Raw genomic sequence first — 27702 nt, 5'->3', positions numbered from 1 at the left:
CACCAGCCCTGACAGGCAATCAGGACTGGCGACTGCTGCTATGGCAACAGGAGACACAATGGCCTCCTGCTCTGCCACTACGGAAGCCGATTAGGCCCCGCCGGGAGGCGAAGCCTAATCGGCTTGCTGTCCGTGAATAACTGACAGATCTAATACATTGCACATAAAACATAGGTAGCGCAATGTATTAGAAAAAATATATATCTGACCGTTGGACCTTCAAGTCCCCTAGTGGGACTTGAAAAAAAAGTATAAAAAAAGTGTAAAAATAAAAAAGTGAAAAAAATAAAAGTTTTAAAACATAATAAAAGTTTCAAGTAATAAAATAAAAACACAATCGCCCTGTTCCCTTATCAAGTCCTTTATTTTTTTTAAAAAATAATAAACACTACGTATTTGGTATCGCCGTGACCGTAACGACTTGAGGTATAAAAATATTATATTATTTATTGCACGCGGTGAACAGCGTAAAAAAGAAAACATAAAAAACGATACCAGAGTTTCTGTTTTTTGGTCACTTTGCCCTACAAATATTGGAATAAAAAGTGATCAAAAAGTTGTTCGTATCCAAAAATAAGCTGGGCACAACATATTTGCCACTGAAATAGCATATCTAGGGAAATATATTAATTTTTCATTTGCACCATCCACAGCACATTCATTTATGGAAAAGACCTGTGGGGTGAAAATGCTCACTACACCCCTTAATAAATGCCTTGAGAGGCGTAGTTTCCAAAATGGGGTCACTTTCTTTTTATTATTTCACATCTGAGACTCTGCAATTGTGAACCAATACTTTGTAAATTGCCAAATTAGGCCTCAATTTTACATGGCACTCTTTCACTCCTGAGCCTGGTCGAATGTCCAGTCAAAAGATTAGGGTCACATGTAGGGTGTTTCTAAAACTGGGAAACACCGCATAATAATTAGAGAGCTGTCTTGTTATGGTGGCACAAGCTGGGCACCACATATTGGCATATTTATGGAAAAAAATCCCATTTTCACTCTGCAACATCGAGTGCACACTAATTTCTTCAAAACACCTGCAGGGTTAACATGCTCACTACACCCCTAGGTGAATGCATTGAGGGGTGTAGTTTCCAAAATGTGGTCACTTCTGGGGGGTTTCCACTGTTTTGGTCCCACAGGTGCCCAGAAACCAATCCAGCAAAATCTGCACTCCAAATGCCGCTCCTTCCCTTCTGAGCCCTGATGTGTGCCCAAACAGCAGTTTATGACCACATATGGGGTATTGCCGTACTTGGGGGAAATTGCTTTACAAATGTTGGGTTCATTTTTTTCTTTATTTGTTGAGAAAATGAAGAAAAGAGATTGTTTTTATTTTCATTGCCCAATTCTAATAAATTCTATGAAACACCTGTGGGGTCAAAATGCTCACTACACCCCTAATTTAATTCTTCAACGGGTGTCGTTTCCTAAATGGAGTAACTTTTTGGGCGTTTTCATTGTTTTGTCCCCTCAGGGTCTTTGCAAATGTGACCTGGCCTCCGCAAACCATTCCTGCTAAATGTGATCTTCAAAAGCTAAATAGCATGCTTTCCCTTCTAAGCCGTGCCGTGTGTCCAAACAGCCGGTTATTACCACATGTGGGGTACTGTTTTACTCGGGAAAAATTGCTTTACAAATTTTGCGGTGCTTTTTCTCATTCAGTCCTTGTGGAAAAGAGAAAAAAATAGCTAAACCTAAATTTTTTTTGAAAAAATTAATATTTTTATTTTCAGGGGCTACTTCCAATAATTTCTGCAAAAAACCTGTGGGGTCAAAACGCTCACTATACCCCTAGATAATTTCCTCAATGGGTGTAGTTTTCAAATGGTCACTTGTGGGGGGTTTCAAAAATATTTTAATTATCTTTATATGTGTGAACATATATTGCTTTTGTGAAGGTGATTAGAATATGTTTCAAAGATAACATTTTGCATGGACTCCATCTTGTATGGTAGGCATCCATTTTGGATCATTGGAATCTATCTTTTGGCCTGAAGGAGCCATCTTGAGGTTAATAAGTAAAAAGTAAATGTCAGCAGATGTCCTGAAGCAATTCTATGCTATGTGTTCTTGAATTGAATGTTTTATTACTCTTTTAAGGAGCAGATCAAATAACCTTGGTGGAATGGACAATGGCTGTTTACCATAGGTCAGCCTTGGATTCAGGCCTCTGTTTAATTAATTTAAAGTTATCCGCAGTCTCCATTCTCTAGTGAGATAAGAAGTAGAGACAAATTAACTTGTGTTTCTGAAATGTGTGTCCTTCCCATGGGACAAGGTTCAGGCCACCTGGGGCTTGGAGGGTTAAGTATTATTATAATGCATTGAAATAATTCTTATAGGCTGAATCAGAGTCATTATCATATTGTAGATGATTGGCTGAAACCAAAGCCTACACCTTTCCTGTCATTATACCATATGTGGAGTTTTGGGATATTACCATATATAGAATGTTTATGTTTGCAAGTATGAGGTTACCACCTACTCTCATTTTCCTATAAATAAAGATGGATCCGCCCCCTAGGGCAGAGATCGTTTGAACACTGAAGCTGCATATCATGGTCTCTCTCCGGCCGGCCTCTCTCAGATCCACCATTGACAGAGAATTCATTAATTTGGAGCTCATAGACAAATGCAGATAATGTCCAACGTTAACGGACATACTAAATTCTGCAGCGACAAGGGCTTTGTAAATGTGACATGGCCTCCGCAAACCATTCCTGCTAAATTTGAACTCCAAAAGCCAAATGGTGCTCCATCCCTTCTAAGCCCTGACGTGTGTCCAAACAGCCATTTATGACCACATGTGGGGTATTGATTTACTCGGGAGAAACTGCTTTATAAATTTTGCGGTGCTTTTTCTCCAAGTGAAACCAAATCTAGCGAGATTACGGAGCTAAACGAGATTTGGTTTCACTTGCCGGAATCTCACAAAAAAAGAGTCAGAAGTGTCAGGATTCTGAGTACACATGACGTCCAGGCTGGATGGTCATGTGTATTCATTATCAGGACACTGTAGTAATGTTAGGGCTTGTGTATGTAGCTGCACATAGTGATATAACTATATCGCTAGTGCAGTGTAAATGAATGGAGAGGAGTGCATGATGCCGATTGGTCAGCGTCATGCACTCCTCTGTACAACGCCCACTTGGTCGAAAGTAAAAGTACGCCCACTTGGGCATTAAGAAAGCTCATTAGCATAAACCAAAATCGCTCCTAACGTTGTGAAAAAAGATCGTTTTTTTAAATAAAAAGCATTACTGTCACCTACATTACAGCGCCCATCTCCTTATGTAGGAGATAGGGCACTTATAATGTGGTGACAGAGTCTCTTTAATACCTGCAAATTATTAATGTAAATACATATGTAATATACCTACATTTTCCAAATTGGCCCCGCTTCCAGATGCTGCTGTGGGGTACATGACGGATGACGTCACCCTCTGGCCACTGTGTTGGTCTTCAATTCTCTTCCAGGTATGTGACACGTCACTTGTGACGTGCCGTGTATGGGCTGTTCTGCTGTACAGCCCGTAACACGCATGCGCGGTCCGTGCTGTTCTCGAGAGAACAGCAAGGACTGCGCATGCGTGTTACAACAGAACAGCCCATACTCGGCACGTCACAAGTGACGTGTCATATACCTGGAAGAGTATTGAAGATCAAAACCACAGTTTTAACCCTATCGAGGACAGTAGTAGAACGATGGTTTCAAACTTAGTATCAACATAGCTAAGAACCATAGTAATGCCCAAGTACTTAAATTTGTTAAAGTGTAGCTAAACGTTCAAAAAACTTCTGACCTGTCATAGTGACATGTCAGAAGTTTGGGTTGGTGAGGGTCCGAGCACTGAGACCCCCACCAATCGCTAGAATGAAGCAGCTGAAGTGCTCTTGTGAGCGCTCAGCTGCTTCGTGTCTGTTCGGCTTTTTCCGGAAATAAATGTAGCGGTGTACGGACTCAATACAATGTCCATGAGCCTGTACTCCGCTACATCGGCTTTCCGGGAAAAGCCGAACAGAAACAAAGCAGCTGAGCGCTCACACGAGCACTTCAGCTGCTTCGTTCTAGTGATTGGTGGGGGGTCTCCGTGCTTGGACCCCCACCAATACAAACTTCTGACATGTCACTATGACAGGTCGGAAGTTTGTCGAACGTTTAGCTACACTTTAACTACTGCTAAGCCATATTGTGTGACTAAAGGTTCATAAGGCTGGTTTAAGGCAGTGTACAGTATGGCTGAGTTTTGCCAATTGACCTTTAAACCAGAATATTGTGAGAAGGTATCGAATATAGAGATAGCATGATGAAGCGAGTTGTTAGGGTCTCTCAGGAACAAAATCATGTCGTCCGCGTACAGGCCTACTAAACTAGATTTCCCCTCCCACATAATACCCGTCACCAGAGTGGCTCTAAAACGGATCGCAACAGCCTCAATGGCAATCACAAACAGGGCTGGGGATAGGGGGCAACCCTGCCTCGTACCACGAGAAAGGGGGAAGGAGTCAGAGGGGATGCCATTAACTAGAACATTGGCTTTAGGAAATGTATAAATGAATTGAATCCAATTTTGGAAAATAGGGCCAAAGCGTTGTGGACGAGCCATTAGGAACGGCCACTCAACTGAATCAAAAGCTTTCATAGTATCCAGAAAAGCAATAGCCCAAGGCATATTATGTGCACTACCTAACGGAATTACTGTCTGGACCGGCCTGATATTAATGCTGGTGGACTTCCTGGGCATGAATCCAGTCAGGTCTGGGTGAATAATTGTTAGAATGACTTGATTCAATCTCTTAGCTAATTAAAATGATTTTTTATTAATATAAATATTGATTTTAGGTGATTAAACACTTTTTTTTCTTTTAAATTGACTTTTGTTAAACTTTTTTTTGCATTTTACGATACAGCTGTTATGTCTCCTCTATACACAGTAGCGGGATCATTCATGATCAGCCAAATCCGCTAGTGAAATGAACGGACGACTCGGCTGAGATTATCACAATAATTACCATCACATCTAAGGTGATGAACATGGATACACAGGACCCGCTCTCAGCCGAGTCGTCAATGACGGTATGTCAGCCCAGCGGCGGCGTCCCAGCTCAGCTCAACATAGCACAGGCCGACTGCTTGTCAGTGTGTCAGCGTATCAGCCCAGAGTCTCAGCTCAGCAAGTCGGACTGAAGGATAACAGCACGGCATAAAAGCCGAATATTCCCAGCACCTAGAGGCGACTAATCGACGGAGGTACCAGTGGAGCTGGTGTCAGAAGCGTCGGCGTCACATACGTCAGACGCACTTCTTGACCTCATCCACAACATAGTTAATAAGGTTAAAGACAGACACAAGTCCAATCTATAATCCGACCGTGTTGATTCAGAGGAAGATAAAACCCCCCATGAGGTGGATGAATTGTCTTATTAGGGTAAAATCTCCTCCCCGACTCCAAATCTGGAAATCACAATAAATCCCTGGATCACCGTCCCATCTCCAGAATCTAGTACCCATAACATGTAATATTAAAGAGAACCTCCGATTATACTGACATTATATAGGAAACTATTATACTGCCGGAGTGTGCCGATAATCGTCTTTCTACATGACTTGTATTACCATGTTTACTTCTGACTACAGCACGGACTGTCCATAGTCCACGCTGCCGGCTGCTCATAACTCTGCATTAGGAGACAGCGCGTCCTGCCCGTTTCCATGGCTCCCGTATCCAGAACGGCCGCCAGCGCTGTACAATGTAATGTGAACTCTAATGCAAAGTTATGAGCAGCCGGCAGAATGAAACGTAGGGATCTAACGTAATGTAAAAGGAGCCGACATTCTGAAGCTCCTACATTACATGTCACTGTACACATGTGTATATGTACTAAACATGACGTTATTAAGGCCTCAACATGGCCGCTAGTCCAGCCTGTGCCCACAGTAATGCCAATATATATCTGTCTCTTCTCACCTTGTGATGTGCGCGGCCGGTAGTTCTCCATCATGACCTCCTGGTACAGATCCTTGTGTCCTTCTAGATACTCCCACTCCTCCATGGAGAAATAGACAGCGACGTCCTGACACCTTATAGGAACCTGACACACACAATGATACAGTCATCACCCAGACACCTCCAGTGCTGTTACTGTAGAATTTCCCAGCATTCCCAGCAGTGTCACCTCTCCAGTGAGCAGCTCAGTCATCTTGTAGATCAGTTCTAAGATCTTCTTCTCATGTATCCGGGAGGGAGGGGGAGGCTCTGTGATGGGGCTCTGACTACTGCTCCATCCTCCTGACTCATGGATGATGGGAGTCGTACAGTCACCCGATGTCTTCTTCACTATTGTGTACTCCTTTGTATGGAGAGAGACACTTAGAGAACTGAACACAGTATTCCCCCCGCAGTAGAAAGAGGGAGATTGTGACCCCGCTGTATAGAGCTCTAGTGACCCCACATCTGTAATACTGGAGACATCACCTACAAAAAGACATTGAGGAAATAGAACGAAAGCAAAGCTAAAAAGGAAATAATATTGGGGGGACTAGATGGACCATGTGCTCTCCTCCTGCCGTCATCTTCTATGTTTCTATATAGAGGTCATCCTGATCCTCCTGGTTCCTTGTCATTCTCATTACTCTACAACATTACTATTGCTGCGTTGGTGACATGACACATAACTGACCATAATGGTTGCTGATCAAGGACACTGGATTGTTCCTATTACTTCCTATTATGTTTTGTCCCTTCCCTATGTGTGACTTGTTCTATAATGTAGAAAAGTTTACCTCTCCGCTCAACAGGTAGATGATCTCCAAGGTGAAGTCTAATATTCTTCTGCTCATCTCATTCCTGTCCTTGTCCATCCTTGATGGGTCATTCAGGGGAAGGAACGTTGTGGAGGAGAAGATGAGAAAACTTGAGGAACTGGAGGATCTATTACTGCAGACGTCTTCATGAAGAAAGGAGAAGATGGAAATCATACAGGGGACAACATCATGTGTGACATACAGAACCTCACTTATTCATCATTGAGAGAAACATCTTCTCAGAGCCGTCACCACATGGAATAAAGGGGTATTCCCAACACGGACATTTCTCCCCAGGATATGCCAGAAATGTCTGATAGATGCGGCTCCACCTCTGGCCGTGCTCGGCTGTTTCTAGACCTCCTATACAAGTGAATGGAGAGAGTCGTGCACATGTGTGGTCACCTCTCCATTCATTCTCCACCTGGATGCAGTCATCACCTCACCAGGCAGGTCGGGGGAGCCCCGCTCTCCACATAGAGGTGGGGCCCCGTATATCAGACATTTATGGCATATCTCTCAGGTGAGAAGTGTAAAATGAAGACATTTCCCCCCAGACAATGAAGACCTGACTCCTGACAACCTGACACATGGCGGATACTGCGGAGACATTGCTGACATCTCACAAGACATGGTGCACACTATGCAGTCAGTGTTTGATATGAACTGTGAGGTTCTGCAGCAGCTGAGGTGACATTATATATATAAAAGGAACATCCAGTGTGATCGCTTATGTTATAGCGCAGGTGGAGTGGAGCAGAGCGATGTATTGTTTCAGTATAAACTTGTATTTTACTCATTTAACCCCTACCTGCACAGGACATTTAACACTCAGGAGTTGTTCACATGAAAGAGGGAAGACCTGACACCCTGATACAAAGGCCAGAGACCTGAGAGAACTGCGATTACGGCCATTTAACCCCTTCGATGCTGCGGTCAATAGTGACTGTGCACCTGAGTGTTTGGGAGGGGGCTCCTTTGTAAGATCATCTTCACCTCGAGATTGTGGAGCAATGATGAGTTGTCAATTTCAAGTGTGTACAGAAAAAAACAAAACTTCACCTTACAAAATGTTTTGTAATGGATTTCTTTGAACTATAAATAATTGTGATCACCCCAACAATAATGACCGGACTTATAAATGATCATACTTGTCTAACCACTGAAGGTTATTTCCACCGTGGTCATAAAAAGCCCATCCTGGAATTATAACAAAGCTACAAATAGTTCTTTGCCTTGTACAGATAACGGGGTCACTAGTAAGACAGATATAGATTATAACACATCACGTCATTTATCTCATCCACTCTATACAATGTCAGGTTCAATATGTCGGTTGTAGAACATTAATGGTGCGAATTCATAAACCCCTTCTAGACAGTAACAAGAAAGATGCCAGCAATCCCTCAGCCATGTCCAAACGCGGCCATCCCCATGACAACACTGAATGTCATGATGCTAGGAGTGAAGTATGGAGGGGGTTTACAGGCTGAGTACGCTCCATACGCTGCAAGTAGGGCTGGGCGATTTTGCCAAAAAACTAAATCTAGATTTAATTCAACCCTATAGATGATTTTCAATTTAAATCTCAATTTTCTTATTTTTAGGAGTAATTAAGGAATTACAGTGCATGCATTTCCCAATTCTTTTACATAAGGGCAGGCACAGCTATTCCATAATATATACTGATTATCAGGATTGTCCCTTAGGTGCTATGTGTGATCACTTATATATTATATACTGATTATCAGGATTGTCCCTGGTGCTATATGTGATCACTTATATAATATATACTGATTATCAGGATGGTCCCTGGTGCTATGTGTGATCACTTATAGAATATATACTGATTATCAGGATTGTCCCTGGTGCTATGTGTGATCACTTATATAATATATACTGATTATCAGGATGTCCCTGGTGATATGTGTGATCACTTATATAATATATACTGATTATCAGGATTGTCCCTGGTGCTACGTGTGATCACTTATATAATATATACTGATTATCAGGATTGTCCCTGGTGCTATGTGTGATCACTTATATAATATATACTGATTATCAGGATTGTCCCTGGTGATATGTGTGATCACTTATATAATATATACTGATTATCAGGATTGTACCTGGTGCTATGTGTGATCACTTATATAATATATACTGATTATCAGGATTGTCCCTGGTGCTATGTGTGATCACTTATATAATATACACTGATTATCAGGATGGTCCCTGGCGATATGTGTGATCACTTATATAATATATACTGATTATCAGGATTGTCCCTGGTGCTATGTGTGATCACTTATATAATATATACTGATTATCAGGATTGTCCCTGGTGCTATGTGTGATCACTTATATAATATATACTGATTAACAGGATTGTCCCTGGTGCTATGTGTGATCACTTATATAATATATACGGATTATCAGGACTGTCCCTGGTGCTATGTGTGATCACTTATATAATATACTGATTATCAGGATTGTCCCTGGTGCTATGTGTGATCACTTATATAATATATACTGATTAACAGGATTGTCCCTGGTACTATGTGTGATCACTTATATAATATATACTGATTATCAGGATGGTCCCTGGTGCTATGTGTGATCACTTATATAATATACACTGATTATCAGGATTGTCCCTGGTGCTATGTGTGATCACTTATATAATATACACTGATTATCAGGATTGTCCCTGGTGCTATGTGTGATCACTTATATAATATATACTGATTATCAGGATTGTCCCTGGTGCTATGTGTGATCACTTATATAATATATACTGATTATCAGGATTGTCCCTGGTGCTATGTGTGATCACTTATATAATATATACTGATTATCAGGATTGTCCCTGGTGCTATGTGTGATCACTTATATAATATATACTGATTATCAGGATTGTCTCTGGTGCTATGTGTGATCACTTATATAATATACACTGATTATCAGGATTGTCCCTGGTGCTATGTGTGATCACTTATATAATATATACTGATTATCAGGATTGTCCCTGGTGCTATGTGTGATCACTTATATAATATATACTGATTATCAGGATTGTCCCTGGTACTATGTGTGATCACTTATATAATACTGATTATCAGGATTGTCCCTTAGGTGATATGTGTGATCACTTATATAATATACACTGATTATCAGGATTGTCCCTGGTGATATGTGTGATCACTTATATAATATATACTGATTATCAGGATTGTCCCTGGTGCTATGTGTGATCACTTATATAATATATACGGATTATCCCTTAGGTGCTATGTGTGATCACTTATATAATATATACTGATTATCAGGATTGTCCCTGGTGCTATGTGTGATCACTTATATAATATATACGGATTATCAGGATTGTCCCTGGTGCTATGTGTGATCACTTATATAATATATACTGATTATCAGGATTGTCCCTGGTGCTATGTGTGATCACTTATATAATATATACTGATTATCAGGATTGTCCCTGGTGCTATGTGTGATCACTTATATAATATATACTGATTATCAGGATTGTCCCTTAGGTGCTATATGTGATCACTTATATAATATACACTGATTATCAGGATGGTCCCTGGTGCTATGTGTGATCACTTATATAATATATACTGATTATCAGGATTGTCCCTGGTGCTATGTGTGATCACTTATATAATATACACTGATTATCAGGATGGTCCCTGGTGCTATATGTGATCACTTATATAATATATACTGATTATCAGGATTGTCCCTGGTGCTATGTGTGATCACTTATATAATATATACTGATTATCAGGATTGTCCCTGGTGCTATGTGTGATCACTTATATAATATATACGGATTATCAGGATTGTCCCTGGTGCTATGTGTGATCACTTATATAATATATACTGATTATCAGGATTGTCCCTGGTGCTATGTGTGATCACTTATATAATATATACTGATTATCAGGATTGTCCCTGGTGCTATGTGTGATCACTTATATAATATATACTGATTATCAGGATTGTCCCTTAGGTGCTATATGTGATCACTTATATAATATACACTGATTATCAGGATTGTCCCTGGTGCTATGTGTGATCACTTATATAATATACACTGATTATCAGGATTGTCCCTGGTGCTATGTGTGATCACTTATATAACATATACTGATTATCAGGATTGTCCCTGGTGCTATGTGTGATCACTTATATAACATATACTGATTATCAGGATTGTCCCTGGTGTTATGTGTGATCACTTATATAATATATACTGATTATCAGGATTGTCCCTGGTGCTATGTGTGATAACTTATATAATATACACTGATTATCAGGATTGTCCCTGGTGCTATGTGTGATCACTTATATAATATACACTGGTTATCAGGATTGTCCCTGGTGCTATGTGTGATCACTTATATAATATATACTGATTATCAGGATGGTCCCTGGTGCTATGTGTGATCACTTATATAATATACACTGATTATCAGGATTGTCCCTGGTGCTATGTGTGATCACTTATATAATATATACTGATTATCAGGATTGTCCCTGGTGCTATGTGTGATCACTTATATAATATATACTGATTATCAGGATTGTACCTGGTGCTATGTGTGATCACTTATATAATATATACTGATTATCAGGATTGTCCCTGGTGCTATGTGTGATCACTTATATAATATATACTGATTATCAGGATGGTCCCTGGTACTATGTGTGATCACTTATATAATATATACTGATTATCAGGATGGTCCCTGGTGCTATGTGTGATCACTTATATAATATACACTGATTATCAGGATTGTCCCAGGTGCTATGTGTGATCACTTATATAATATATACTGATTATCAGGATTGTCCCTGGTGCTATGTGTGATCACTTATATAATATATACTGATTATCAGGATTGTCCCTGGTGCTATGTGTGATCACTTATATAATATATACTGATTATCAGGATTGTCCCTGGTGCTATGTGTGATCACTTATATAATATATACTGATTATCAGGATTGTCCCTGGTGCTATGTGTGATCACTTATATAGTATATACTGATTATCAGGATTGTCTCTGGTGCTATGTGTGATCACTTATATAATATACACTGATTATCAGGATTGTCCCTGGTGCTATATGTGATCACTTATATAATATATACTGATTATCAGGATTGTCTCTGGTGCTATGTGTGATCACTTATATAATATACACTGATTATCAGGATGGTCCCTGGTGCTATGTGTGATCACTTATATAATATACACTGATTATCAGGATTGTCCCTGGTACTATGTGTGATCACTTATATAATATACACTGATTATCAGGATTGTCCCTGGTGCTATGTGTGATCACTTATATAATATATACTGATTATCAGGATTGTCCCTGGTGCTATGTGTGATCACTTATATAATATATACTGATTATCAGGATTGTCCCTGGTGCTATGTGTGATCACTTATATAATATATACTGATTATCAGGATTGTACCTGGTACTATGTGTGATCACTTATATAATATATACTGATTATCAGGATGGTGCCTGGTGCTATGTGTGATCACTTATATAATATATACTGATTATCAGGATTGTCCCTGGTGCTATGTGTGATCACTTATATAATATACTGATTATCAGGATTGTCCCTGGTGCTATGTGTGATCACTTATATAATATACACTGATTATCAGGATTGTCCCTGGTGTTATGTGTGATCACTTATATAATATACACTGATTATCAGGATTGTCCCTGGTGCTATGTGTGATCACTTATATAATATATACTGATTATCAGGATGGTCCCTGGTGCTATGTGTGATCACTTATATAATATACTGATTATCAGGATTGTCCCTGGTGCTATGTGTGATCACTTATATAATATATAGTGATTATCAGGATTGTCCCTGGTGCTATGTGTGATCACTTATATAATATATATTGATTATCAGGATGGTCCCTGGTGTTATGTGTGATCACTTATATAATATATACTGATTATCAGGATGGTCCCTGGTGCTATGTGTGATCACTTATATAATATACTGATTATCAGGATTGTCCCTGGTGCTATGTGTTCACTTATATAATATATACTGATTATCAGGATTGTCCCTGGTGCTATGTGTGATCACTTATATAATATACACTGATTATCAGGATTGTCCCTGGTGCTATGTGTGATCACTTATATAATATATACTGATTATCAGGATTGTCCCTGGTGCTATGTGTGATCACTTATATAATATATACTGATTATCAGGATTGTACCTGGTGCTATGTGTGATCACTTATATAATATATACTGATTATCAGGATTGTCCCTGGTGCTATGTGTGATCACTTATATAATATATACTGATTATCAGGATGGTCCCTGGTACTATGTGTGATCACTTATATAATATATACTGATTATCAGGATGGTCCCTGGTGCTATGTGTGATCACTTATATAATATACACTGATTATCAGGATTGTCCCAGGTGCTATGTGTGATCACTTATATAATATATACTGATTATCAGGATTGTCCCTGGTGCTATGTGTGATCACTTATATAATATATACTGATTATCAGGATTGTCCCTGGTGCTATGTGTGATCACTTATATAATATATACTGATTATCAGGATTGTCCCTGGTGCTATGTGTGATCACTTATATAATATATACTGATTATCAGGATTGTCCCTGGTGCTATGTGTGATCACTTATATAGTATATACTGATTATCAGGATTGTCTCTGGTGCTATGTGTGATCACTTATATAATATACACTGATTATCAGGATTGTCCCTGGTGCTATATGTGATCACTTATATAATATATACTGATTATCAGGATTGTCTCTGGTGCTATGTGTGATCACTTATATAATATACACTGATTATCAGGATGGTCCCTGGTGCTATGTGTGATCACTTATATAATATACACTGATTATCAGGATTGTCCCTGGTACTATGTGTGATCACTTATATAATATACACTGATTATCAGGATTGTCCCTGGTGCTATGTGTGATCACTTATATAATATATACTGATTATCAGGATTGTCCCTGGTGCTATGTGTGATCACTTATATAATATATACTGATTATCAGGATTGTACCTGGTACTATGTGTGATCACTTATATAATATATACTGATTATCAGGATGGTGCCTGGTGCTATGTGTGATCACTTATATAATATATACTGATTATCAGGATTGTCCCTGGTGCTATGTGTGATCACTTATATAATATACTGATTATCAGGATTGTCCCTGGTGCTATGTGTGATCACTTATATAATATACACTGATTATCAGGATTGTCCCTGGTGTTATGTGTGATCACTTATATAATATACACTGATTATCAGGATTGTCCCTGGTGCTATGTGTGATCACTTATATAATATATACTGATTATCAGGATGGTCCCTGGTGCTATGTGTGATCACTTATATAATATACTGATTATCAGGATTGTCCCTGGTGCTATGTGTGATCACTTATATAATATATAGTGATTATCAGGATTGTCCCTGGTGCTATGTGTGATCACTTATATAATATATATTGATTATCAGGATGGTCCCTGGTGTTATGTGTGATCACTTATATAATATATACTGATTATCAGGATGGTCCCTGGTGCTATGTGTGATCACTTATATAATATACTGATTATCAGGATTGTCCCTGGTGCTATGTGTTCACTTATATAATATATACTGATTATCAGGATTGTCCCTGGTGCTATGTGTGATCACTTATATAATATACACTGATTATCAGGATTGTCCCTGGTGCTATGTGTGATCACTTATATAATATATACTGATTATCAGGATTGTCCCTGGTGCTATGTGTGATCACTTATATAATATATACTGATTATCAGGATTGTCCCTGGTGCTATGTGTGATCACTTATATAATATATACTGATTATCAGGATTGTCCCTGGTGCTATGTGTGATCACTTATATAATATATACTGATTATCAGGATTGTCCCTGGTGCTATGTGTGATCACTTATATAATATATACTGATTATCAGGATTGTCTCTGGTGCTATGTGTGATCACTTATATAATATATACTGATTATCAGGATTGTCCCTGGTGCTATGTGTGATCACTTATATATATTATATACTGATTATCAGGATTGTCTCTGGTGCTATGTGTGATCACTTATATAATATATACTGATTATCAGGATTGTCCCTGGTGCTATGTGTGATCACTTATATAATATATACTGATTATCAGGATTGTCCCTGGTGCTATGTGTGATCACTTATATAATATACTGATTATCAGGATTGTCCCTGGTGCTATGTGTGATCACTTATATAATATACACTGATTATCAGGACTGTCCCTGGTGCTATGTGTGATCACTTATATAATATATACTGATTATCAGGATTGTCCCTGGTACTATGTGTGATCACTTATATAATACTGATTATCAGGATTGTCCCTTAGGTGATATGTGTGATCACTTATATAATACTGATTATCAGGATTGTCCCTTAGGTGATATGTGTGATCACTTATATAATATACACTGATTATCAGGATTGTCCATGGTGCTATGTGTGATCACTTATATAATATATACTGATTATCAGGATTGTCCCTGGTGCTATGTGTGATCACTTATATAATACTGATTATCAGGATTGTCCCTGGTGCTATGTGTGATCACTTATATAATATATACGGATTATCAGGATGGTCCCTGGTGCTATGTGTGATCACTTATATAATATATACTGATTATCAGGATTGTCCCTGGTGCTATGTGTGATCACTTATATAATATACACTGATTATCAGGATTGTCCCCTAGGTGCTATGTGTGATCACTTATATAATATATACTGATTATCAGGATTGTCCCTGGTGCTATGTGTGATCACTTATATAATATACACTGATTATCAGGATTGTCCCTGGTGCTATGTGTGATCACTTATATAATATACACTGATTATCAGGATTGTCCCCTAGGTGCTATGTGTGATCACTTATATAATATATACTGATTATCAGGATTGTCCCTGCTACTATGTGTGATCACTTATATAATATATACTGATTATCAGGATTGTCCCTGGTGATATGTGTGATCACTTATATAACATATACTGATTATCAGGATTGTCTCTGGTGCTATGTGTGATCACTTATATAATATACACTGATTATCAGGTTTGTCCCTGGTGCTATGTGTGATCACTTATATAATATATACTGATTATCAGGATGGTCCCTGGTGCTATGTGTGATCACTTATATAATATATACTGATTATCAGGATTGTCCCTGGTGCTATGTGTGATCTCTTATATAATATATACTGATTATCAGGATTGTCCCTGGTGATATGTGTGATCACTTATATAATATATACTGATTATCAGGATTGTCCCTGGTGCTATGTGTGATCACTTATATAATATATACTGATTATCAGGATTGTCCCTGGTGCTATGTGTGATCACTTATATAATATATACTGATTATCAGGTTTGTCCCTGGTGCTATGTGTGATCACTTATATAATATATACTGATTATCAGGTTTGTCCCTGGTGCTATAAGTGATCACTTATATAATATATACTGATTATCAGGATTGTCCCTGGTGATATGTGTGATCACTTATATAATATATACTGATTATCAGGATTGTCTCTGGTGCTATGTGTGATCACTTATATAATATATACTGATTATCAGGATGGTCCCTGGTGCTATGTGTGATCACTTATAGAATATATACTGATTATCAGGATTGTCTCTGGTGCTATGTGTGATCACTTATATAATATATACTGATTATCAAGATTGTCCCTGGTGCTATGTATGATCACTTATAAAAGGTTCAATCCTGATTATCAGTATATATTATATATTAGCTTTGTCTGCAATTCTATTATGTAAAATAATTGTATCTTGGTATTTTTTAGATAATGGAAAGGCATGCACAGTAATTCCTTAATTACTCCGACTAAGCAGGATAAAATAACAAACCTATCTACTATTTGAATATGAGACAGTTTCACTCCTCTCTGTATATACGACAGGAGAGAGATTGTAATGTAAATAGACGAGAGAGAGAGAGAAACACTGCATATGAGACAGTCTTTCTCCTCAATGTATTTTATGTATTTTATGTCTAATGGAAATAAAGAAATAGAAACGCCGATACGGTCGCTCTCCTCTGTTTACATTAGACAGTCTCTATTTCAGTCTCCAGGGCGTGGGGTCTTCCTGCTGGTCCTTCATAATTACCTGGCTGCAGTGTCTCCTCCTCGGTCATCCTCCTTGGCTCTCTCCTTTCCCCTTTTAGAGCCAGCAGGATCCAGTGTTTTTCCTTGGGTTCCTTATCCTCTCGTCTTCTGCTCAGTACATGAGGGGCAGGGCCAGGCAGCAACGGTTCTGTTGCATGGTGAGGCGGCCCGGCAGTTGTGCAGAGGAGGGTGAAGACATCAAGGGTCAGGAGGATGTAAGTTCGGAGAGCCTGCTGGTGATGGACTCGCTGCTGCTCTATTGGCTTCTTCCTCCAGCGCCCCTCCCGCCATAATGAGAAGCCTATGCCGTGCGGTCGGGACTAATATCAAATTCACGATTCTGATCAACATCAGAATGGTTCGCCATTTCATTGACGCATTAATTTGATTAATTGCCCAACCCCAGCTGCAAGGGTATTACAGCTACTTTAACTACTTAGATGCCGTGGTCAATAGCGACCACAGAATCTAAAATGTTAGAAAGAGGGGGTGGTCCTCCCTAACAGCTCATCAGCCCCTGGTGACACGATCACGGGGTGCAGATAGTGGTCATGGCAGCTGGGAGGCCTATAGATGGTCGGCCATCTTTCTGCTCCTATTAACGCCTTAAGCTTAATCACGATATACTGCGATACATTAGTGTTAAATTTTATTGTACCAGCGATCTAATCATCACTAGTTTAAGTCCTCCAGGGGAGTAATACAATTTGCTAAAAGTAATCAAATAAAGTTTATAGTTACGTACAAAAAAAAAAAAAAAAAGCTCTCCAATCTTTTCTCTAAAGTAACATAAAAAAAATAAAAATAAACATGACAGGAATCACGGTATCCGTAAAATTCAGAACCATTACAATATAACATTTACGTATACCTAAATGCCCGAAAAAAACAAAAGAAGCTGGAATTGCAGTATTTTGGTCACCTTAGCGCTAAAAACTAATTTTTAAAAAAAATTGTCAAAAACTACAGCTCGTCCCACAATAAACAAGCCCTCACTCCGCTTCATAGACGGAAAATATAAAAAGTCTGTCTCTGAGAATATGGCGACACAATACAATTTTTTTTTAATGAATCGTTTTTTCTCTGTGAATGTCGTACATCATGAAAAACTATAGAAATTTGGTATCACCGTAATTGGATGGACCTCAAAATAAAGACAAAATTTCATTTTTACCAACACGGTGAACGCTATAAAAATGAAACAAAAAAAACATTAGAGGAATCAGAACTTTTAATTCCCATTTCACCCCACAAAAGGTTTTTTCAGTTGCATTTACATTATGTGATACTTTATATGATGCACTGAAAGACGGCAACTCGTCCCGCGAAAAAATAATCCTTCCCAGCGCGGGATAGACTAAAAAAAAATACAATTATAGCTCTGGGAAGACGGAGAGGGGGAAAAAATACATATTTAAATAAAAAATAAATCATCTGGTGGTTAAAGGGTTTAACCTGCGGTGCGGATTATAAACATGCGCATTTGTTGAAGAATTTCCCCATTAAGTTCAATATGAAGGTCAAGTTCTGCAAAAAACGCCATTGTTCCCAAAATCCTCTGCGGCTCCACCGCAGGTTACATATCTATAAAAAAGAAGGTGTCATGTGACCCCTGCGGCCAATCACAGGCTGGAGACGTCACATGTCATTATAGGGGTCACCTGGACACAGCCGGAAGAGCAGGGACGTGTTGCTATGGTAACACTTGGAGCGGTGAGGATCGGCCTTGTCGTATTTCTGTAGTAGAAATTGCGGAGGATTATATGCCCACTATTTGGGGTGAATATTCGGATGGATTTCCTTGCGTGTTGTGGGTCGTATTCGCTACGTGTGAACATTCCCTTAAACCGCATAGTGAACGAAATTAACAAGAATAAATCAATAGGGAAGAAATTGCTTTTTTTCAAGCCCCCTTAAAAACGTATAAAAGTTAGTGAATAAGTTGTATGTACCTAATATTAGGTCATTACAAAATACGACTCGTCCCACAAAAAACATCATACCACTACAAAGACCAGAAATAAAAAGTTACCGCTCTCTGAAATTCCTGCAGTATTTAACCCAAAGGGGACCGGTACTAGAGGGGTTAAATCCCATGTCAGTCTGGATGTAGGAGCTCAGTGGGCGGGGTCACTCAATGATTGACTGCTCTCTGTATACACTCATACAGGGAAGGATGACTGATAACAGGGAGAACATCCGACCAGCACCTGCTCTCTACCTCAATACGCTGCAATTGCTGAAGGACCTGTGATGTCACCACTATGTGACTGGCGCGGAGAGTAGTAGCGACATATCAAGATCACGCGACAGATGCATCAGGGGGCGGAGCTTAGAAGTGGGAAGAATGAACGTTTGATGACGGACCTGTGGTGATGATCATGTGACATGAAGGATCATGAGGATCATGTGACTGGTGCAGGAGTGGTCAGAGCTAAGCAGTGCAAAATATAATATTTTGTGGCTAAAAGACCTGTGATGATGTCACCACCATGTGACCAGGGCAGGAGGGGCGAAGCTTATCAATGGAGAGAAGTGTTGTATAAAGGACCAGTGACGATCATGTGATGTAAGGGGCGTGGGGCTGTGGCTATTGTGCGCTGTGGAGAAGAGATGATCATGTGAGATGAGGGGTGGGGCTCTGTGAGGGGGCAGGGCTCCTGTGCTGTATGGAGTAGTGATGGATTCAGTGTTTTCTTCTTCTTTAGGTTGTCAGCAATTGTGAGAGCTGGAGCCAGGGAAATGCTGGGAATTGTAGTCCTTTACTTATATGCCTCCCTGTTTTGTCCTCTAATATCCAATAATAAAAGTCTGGAAATTCTGGTAGTTCTAGTTCTCTCCTCTTACACCCCTCCCTTTATTGTTCTCAGATATATTATAATAACAGCCTGGACATACTGAGAGTTGAAGTTCTCCCTGTCTATGAACTCTTCTATGCAGGTCTTTATTTAATTTGGTGCTGCAGCAGATTTTCTAGATTTGGAGATTATCCCTGCACCTCAGGAGAAACCCATTGACATCGGTTCGTTGGATGGTACTCGTGTGTCTGGAGGATCGGTAAGATCCCGTACTCCTGGTCTGAAGTTTTCAGAAGGAAGTATCCACTGCGAGACTATTGCTCTTCTGTTAGTTCTCTCTCCCTCCTATACAATTATTTTGGGGTATCCTTGGTTGTTCCTACATAATCCATTGTTTCATTGGACTTAAGGAGAATTAGTGGAGTGGGAAAGTTTTGTTCGGAGAGATGTTTTACTTCCAACCAATTCTAGTCACAGTCACCAGTCACCAGGGTCTGCCTGTTAAGTATAGAGAATTTGTGAATGTTTTGTGTGAAAAAAATCTTCTGATGTTCTTCCCCCTCATAGAGTACGACGGCTCCATTCGTCTTTTCTCGCAGTTTTCTACAGCAACATGTGGAGACCTATGTACCTTCTTTCATCATTCCTCCTGATAAAATGGTCACAGGGCTAACACAGGATATTTCTGATTTACTCCTGCAGGGTCAATCTCACGCACCTCCAGTCATGGCAGTAAGTTGGCGGGTCATTCAGGTATCACGAAGATGTGTAAGACCATGTCGCTCTGTTTGGTGGCCAGATATGAGGAGAGATGTAGAAAGGTTTGTTGGGGAATGTGACATCTGTGCTTGCAATAAGACATCTACAGCATTAACTTTTGTTCAGTTAAAACTTTTTCCCACTCCCAGGAAACCATGGACACACATATCCATGGACGTAGCATGTGAGCTATGCTGTTTTCGGAACTCCTGACCATATAGTCAGGAAGTGGCCAGGAGGCAGCGGGACCAGAAAGGTAGAAACGGGTTTGGTGGGCCCCGTCCTAGAGATAGGTGTGGGTCCCAGAGGTGGGACACGAATCTGACATTTATGACATATCCTGTGGATATATCATTAATGTCCCTGATGGGAATACCCCTTTAAGATGTTGAAGTCAGTGTGAAGTAAGGTCCATTGGGCTTGGGGCTCAGCTGCCCTTCGTGCTAAACGCAGTTTGATTGTTCAAAGTGGAAGATAGAGTGTGATTGTCCTCCAAAAACATCAGTTTAAGACAACCATGTGGCAAATTGGGTCTAAATTTATTGGTCCTTTTAAGATTTTAAGACAAATTAATCCAGTTTCCTTTAAGTTGGATTTACAACAAAGCATGAAAATACCCAGGACTTTTTATTGTTCTCTTTTTAAACCTGGGTCTATTTTCAGAAGGGTGATCCGTAGACCACCTTCTGTTTTGGTCCATGGTCAGCCTGAGTATGTGGTGCAGAGCAGCCTTGATTCTGAAAAGTCACTTCTTGGGACATTTTTGGACCAGTTTTTCATTGACTCTATAGAAAACAGCTCCAAAAACGGCCGTGAAAAACGCAGCGAAAATCACGAGTGGCTTAAAAAAATTCTGAAAATCCCTTGAAAACAGCGCCGTATTTTCAAACGTTTTTAGTTAAGCGTGTGAACATACCCCTAGCCTCAGGACTGCTGCTAATCAATTATTTCTGTTATCTCAGTGTTTGGACATTGCTAGGCAACGCCTTTGGTCGGAGTTTGGATTTGGTCATAATTGAACTGTGCCTGGTTAATTAGGGTGGTGTACTTTTATTGGGCCTATATATACACTACATGCCTGGATTACTCAGGTGCTAGTTATACTTTTTCTGGCATGTGCTAAATTCTTTCCAGAATCTAGTTGATGATGTTGTTCTTGTCTCTGTGTTTGTTTGTACAGTGAGACCTGTTGGTCCTCAGAGAGATCTAGTTTTTTTGCAAAGTGGGTTGTGTGTGTATTCTGGGATATGTAGTTCCCCTGGTTTGTTTTAAATTTCCTGTGTGTTTGGTCTGCTGCCAAGCTGTAGTCTTTCCCAGGTGTGAGATAGTATGGTGACCGAGTGCTGTTAATTCTGATATTAATCTGCCATCCACTCCATTGATGTATCTCCATCTTCTACTACCTTTAGTGTTCGGTTACACTAATCCCACTGGTGAGTATTTGTGCCTTTTGTTTTCGGTCAGTGATGATGCGTACTTCACCCATGTGATTGCGATTGTCTGGTGATTTTCCTGAATAATCTGTCAACTGTGTGTGAACATGAGAAATAATACTCTTTTAACCATTACAGTACTTGTATCCTACATTATTCACCAGTTTCCCTTATCTGTAGGCTTTATCTCGAATTGTCAGTTTTCCCTAAACTCAGTTCCAGAGTGGGCAGAGACTAGCTGCTATGTCCTCTCCCATACGCAGTACACAGAGTATAGAGTTGATCGTGCTCCGCTCTCTTACATTCAGAAGCAGCATGGACAACATTATACAGCATTACGGATATGTGTAGCTGTGAATCCAGCAATGGGGTGAGATATAATACTTCCTACAAGCAGCAGCAGCATGGAGGATATTATAAAGCAGTAATGAGCAGTGGAGCTGAGAATACAGCACTTTTGTGAGATATAATACTTACTACAAGCAGCAGCATGGAGGACATTATAAAGCAGCAATGAAGCTGTGAATTCAGCACTGGGGTTAGTTATAGCATTACTAGAAGCAACATCTGTGTATCTCTTCATGCAGCAGCTCCTTCCTCCACCCTCTCCGTAGACTTCTATGGACAGTAGCTTTAACCTGATCTCTTAGTGTACAGACTCCTGTGTATGGATTTTATCCGTAAATTCAGAGCAGAAGTCAGAGAGGGATGAGGAGAGGAGTCTGATAGGTGGAAAAAAAAATATATAATTTTTCTGTAATAATATAAATTACAAAGTTTCTTATGTTCACTTATACTATTGATTTATGGGAAAAATTTAAACGATAGTTGAAGGGGTTTATGCCAGGAATACATTTTATTTCTATTTTAACCTAAGGCGACATGTACAATTAACTTTCTAATATAGATAGACACCGATCAGCAACACTGAGTCACTGTCCAATGACCCTTCAACATAAGGCAAAAAAAGGAGTGAGGCAGCACAACCAGATCCTGTTTATTTTCACATGCAAACGTTGTGGTTCTGGTTGTGCTGCCACACGCTCCTTTTTAACTTTCTAATATAATGTCTATTTTTTAAACAGCTACTTACTTCTAATTAGCGGTCACGTGACCACATCTAGAGTAAATTTTTCATTTCCTGTGACGTTACATATCTTTACTCAGTCAGCACTTCTGGCTGAAAAGTGGCACGGCGCGTCATCAACTACGTTTACAGGCAGTGGGCCGAACGGATGCTTCATGAGCTCTTCAGAGCTCCGCCTCTGGTCCCACTGCCTGTAAACCTAGTTTATGACACACCGTGCTTCTTTTCAGCCGGAAGTGCTGGCTGAGCAAAGACACGGAGCGTCTTCTCTCAAAGTACATGCCCCCTCCTCCTCCCCCTAACTCGTTATTCACGGCCCCCTCTTTCGTCTGCTCTCACTACCTGGCCGCAGCGTGGACGATGAGAGGAGGGTGTGTGTACGAGGAAAGACGCGGCTCTGCTCCGGGACTCTGTGGAAGCCTTGACATCACTGTCCATATACGGGAGAGAAGCCGCCAGAGACCAAAATAATGGACGGCCTTGGATGCGAAAACAACGCTATTAACCTCACTGATTTCCCACTCACTAAAGCCCATCTTGCCTTACTGAATCGTGGTCTATCATTTGTAACAAGGAAAAAGGAGAAAAGATCCAGCGCTTGTAGAAGATTGAAAAAGGAACTACAGTTCCAAGTTTGTTCCAATATTTAAAAGTTCAAGTGCAAAGGAGTGGTAGCAGTAGCCTACGCATTTCAGACAACACTTCTGTCCTTATTCATGGCTGGTGTCTATTTGCGATACAGTCAGTCAAGCTTTATATCCCAGGAAAACAGGAAGAACCAATTATCCTGCACCTGGGCCAAGGGAAAACTCCCTGGGAAATCGAGATGTCAGTCGACATAAGGTAAGTTGGGAAAAAACAAATATATGCACTTTATATGTATTTGTTTGCCAAGCGGTAATGTGTAGAAAAAACAGGTATAACAACATTATATATATTCTCGAACATATATTCATATTTATGTATAACCCAAATTTGGATATTCCAATGGTGAATGTATTTTTTGCTTGACAACTGCATAGCAAAAGATTTAGCGTTAAGGCATATCATAAAACATAACAGAAAAAGTGCATGGTGATTTAAAATTAAATTTTAAAAAATAAAAACTATTCTGACCTAGTTTGTATATGTTGGCAATTTCAAATATATAGTACAATATACTCTGATATCACATATTAGTGAGATTTCGTTTTAGAGAAAGAATCATTTGAAAAGGTATACTGTATGTTCACGAGTTATTTGTAGGGGGTTATGCATATAATTAATTCCTCTGTGATATATAATTACATTAAGATGTCCCACTGATTTCTTTATTATTCCATCGGGGGATATACTTGAGATTGCAATAAAAGGTTGTCTAATATTACTAACACGTAATTGTCCTTCAGTTGGTCTTTGTTATATTTTGTAATATTAACTCCCCTGCAAGTTTTCGTTTTGGAAATCGAATCATTTGAAATATATGTATTCACAAGACAAGGTTGTTTATAGGGGGTTATACATATAATGAGTTTCTCTATATTATATGATTATGTTATGGTACCCCACTGTCTTCCTTAATATTTCCTCAAAGGATGTACTTAAGATTTATAATTGTATGAAAATGTTTTGTCTAATATTACAGACACCTAATTATTATTCATTTATTTTTTTCTATGTTGTATATTATGGTAAGGGAACAATATTTCTAGAAAGATGTTTTATGTAGGAGACATGTATGTTTATGTTCTTTGATCAGTAATAATTTGGTACTGTATATCCATTATGATCCGTATTAATCAGTGGAAACAATATTATTGGCCATATAGCGTATGAAAAGATACATAATTTTACTGTTACCACAGTTAACTAATTTCATGTAGTGTGTAATTTAATTAACCTTGATCACAAACAGTATTTCGTTTAATACATATTTATCTCGTCATTCAATAATTACAATAATTGTTCATATCCATACATGTTTTCCACATCATTCAATAATGGAACATTATTTTGTTACAGAGGTTCAACCCTCTTGGTAGTCTAGTCTTTAGATTGTAGATCCAAAATGCCTCCCTATCTAGAAGGGTATGACTGAAATTCCCCCCACTGGTGGACTTTTTAACTTTCTCAATGGCATACGTTTTAAATGATTTTGTTGATCTATTATGTTTAGTGACAAAATGGCTAGCCGCATTAGAAATATTACAAATAGTAACATTCCTAATATATCCCAAGTGTTCTAGAATTCTTGTCTTAAATTTTCTAATAGTGCATCCTACATACATCAAATTGCAATCTGTGCATTCAATGATGTAAATAACCCCTTCACTGTTGCAATTGATATATGATTTGATGTAAAATGTATTGATGTTCTCTGAGTCATGAAAAGCCTTATTCACACAACTGAATAAGGCTTTTCATGACTCCAAGAACATCAATACATTTTACATCAAATCATATATCAATTGCAACAGTGAAGGGGTTATTTATATCATTGAATACACAGATTGCAATCTGATGTATGTAGGATGCACTATTAAAAAATCAAAATTAAAATTTACATTTAAGACAAGAATTGTCTTAACGCTAAGTCTTTTGCTATGCAGTTGTCAAGCAAAAAATACATTCACCATTGGAATATCCAATTTGGGTTACACATAAATATGAATATACGATCGAGAATATATATATATATATATATATATATATATATATATATATATATATATATATATTTTATTATACCTGTTTTTTTCTACACACTGCCGCTTGGCAAACAAATACATATAAAGTGCATATATTTTTTTTCCCAATTTACCTTATGTGGACTGACATCTCGATTTTCCAGGGAGTTCTCCCTTGGCCCAGGTGCAGGATAGTTGGTTCTTCCTGTTTTCCTGCATCGCAAATAGGCACCAGCCATGAATAAGGACAGAAGTGTTGTCCGAAACGCGTAGGCTACTGCTACCACTCCCTTGCACTTGAACTTTTAAATATTGGAATAAATTTGGAACTGTAGTTCCTTTTTACAATCGCTGGATCTTTTCTCCCTTTTCCTTGTTGCCTTGCCGCGTGCCGTCACGCTGGATCCGAGCGAAGTCTGGACTAAGACGATCAGTGGGTGAGCCGGACGATTCCTACCTAATTTTTCTATCATTTGTACCCACTGTTGGAGGAAATTAATTTGAAGTCTATAAAGACATTAAATTATTTGTACGCAAGATTTTATTGCGGTTATATCACTCACAAGGGATCGAACACATGACTCAGGCAAGGTAACTCAAGAAAAACACTCCCAATTTTTGAGTAATCTCACCCCTTGTGAAAAGGAGGCTCTAAATGCCCTTGAGGAACTACATGTGGAATGCTCAACCACTGCCTATATTACTGTCCAACCAGAAATTCCAGAATTCACTAATTTAAAGCCTCTCTGTCTCACTATGCTACCAATTTCCTCTAATCGTTACGCTAGAGCCTTTATGGAGGGGGGTCAGTCGTGATTGGAGTTCGGCTAACTGGAAAGACCCTGTAAAGTATAAGCTTCCATATGCAGAACGTATGGCTTTGAATCAACTACGTGATTTAAAAGGAATAGCCATCAAACCCAGTGATGAAGGGGGCAATGTTGTATTTCTTAAAGAGGAATACTATATCGGGGAGATAATGAAACAACTGGGATCAAAAAGTTATAGACGGGTTCAAGAAAATCCTCTTTCTGATATTACTAAAAAGCTAAAATTTGAAAAGGGCCTAATTACTAAAAATGAATACAAATACCTCAGATTAAAAGAACCTAAGATGTCAACTTTATACATGCTCCCCAAAGTTCACAAGGATAGACAGCTACCACCCGGACGCCCAATTATTTCAGGGATAGATGGACCTACAGATAGATAGACTTGGAAAACATGTGGACAATAAACTTAAAATCTTTGTAAAATCGTTACCATCATTCATTTTGAACACGGGTGACATTCTAACCAAGTTGAACAGTTTATATATCCCCCATAATTGTTTACTGTTGGGGTTGGATGTCGAATCCCTGTACACTTTGATTCCCCATTGGGCTGGTTTAAAAGCTGTAGAATATTATCTTGATAGATACCGGCCACAATTCTCTCATCAGAATGAGTTTATTGTGGAGATGTTGGAATTTGTATTAACCCACAACTGTTTTGGCTTTGATAATAAATATTATTTTTAGGTGGAGGGTATGGCCATGGGGTTGTCATGTGCTCCCTCCTATGCATGTCTCCATTTGGGATACTGGGAATCGGTGGCGGTCTACCCCTGTGAACAATTTAAAAAAGACACGTTTGTTGTTGGTATAGATATATCGACGATGTCTTCATGGCTTGGAGTGTGACAGGTGAACAGCTAAAAGGACTTTGTGGAAGTCCTTAATTCTAATGATTGCAATATCCATTTGACATATACAGTCAGTAACCGGGAGATCAGTTTTCTTGACCTTTTGATCCAGAAAAAAAATGACAAGA

The 27702-nt window shown here is 39.0% G+C and overlaps 1 protein-coding gene across 1 annotated transcript in view; it reads right to left on the bottom strand.

The window, feature by feature from the left end:
* LOC142657883 (uncharacterized) overlaps window positions 1-27702 on the bottom strand; it is a 55076-nt gene that overhangs the window by 12609 nt on the left and 14765 nt on the right. The window contains exons 5-7 of the mRNA XM_075833426.1: window positions 6794-6957; window positions 6187-6360; window positions 5979-6102 (exon numbers count right to left, since the gene is read on the bottom strand). Of these exons, the coding sequence (XP_075689541.1) occupies window positions 5979-6102; window positions 6187-6360; window positions 6794-6957 (462 nt within the window). The remainder of the gene's footprint in view (window positions 1-5978; window positions 6103-6186; window positions 6361-6793; window positions 6958-27702) is intronic.

The sequence above is a fragment of the Rhinoderma darwinii genome, chromosome 1, assembly GCF_050947455.1.
Source record: "Rhinoderma darwinii isolate aRhiDar2 chromosome 1, aRhiDar2.hap1, whole genome shotgun sequence".
NCBI lineage: Eukaryota > Metazoa > Chordata > Amphibia > Anura > Rhinodermatidae > Rhinoderma > Rhinoderma darwinii.
Note: the sequence above shows the minus strand (reverse complement) of the source record. Positions and strands in the feature narration are given on the sequence as shown.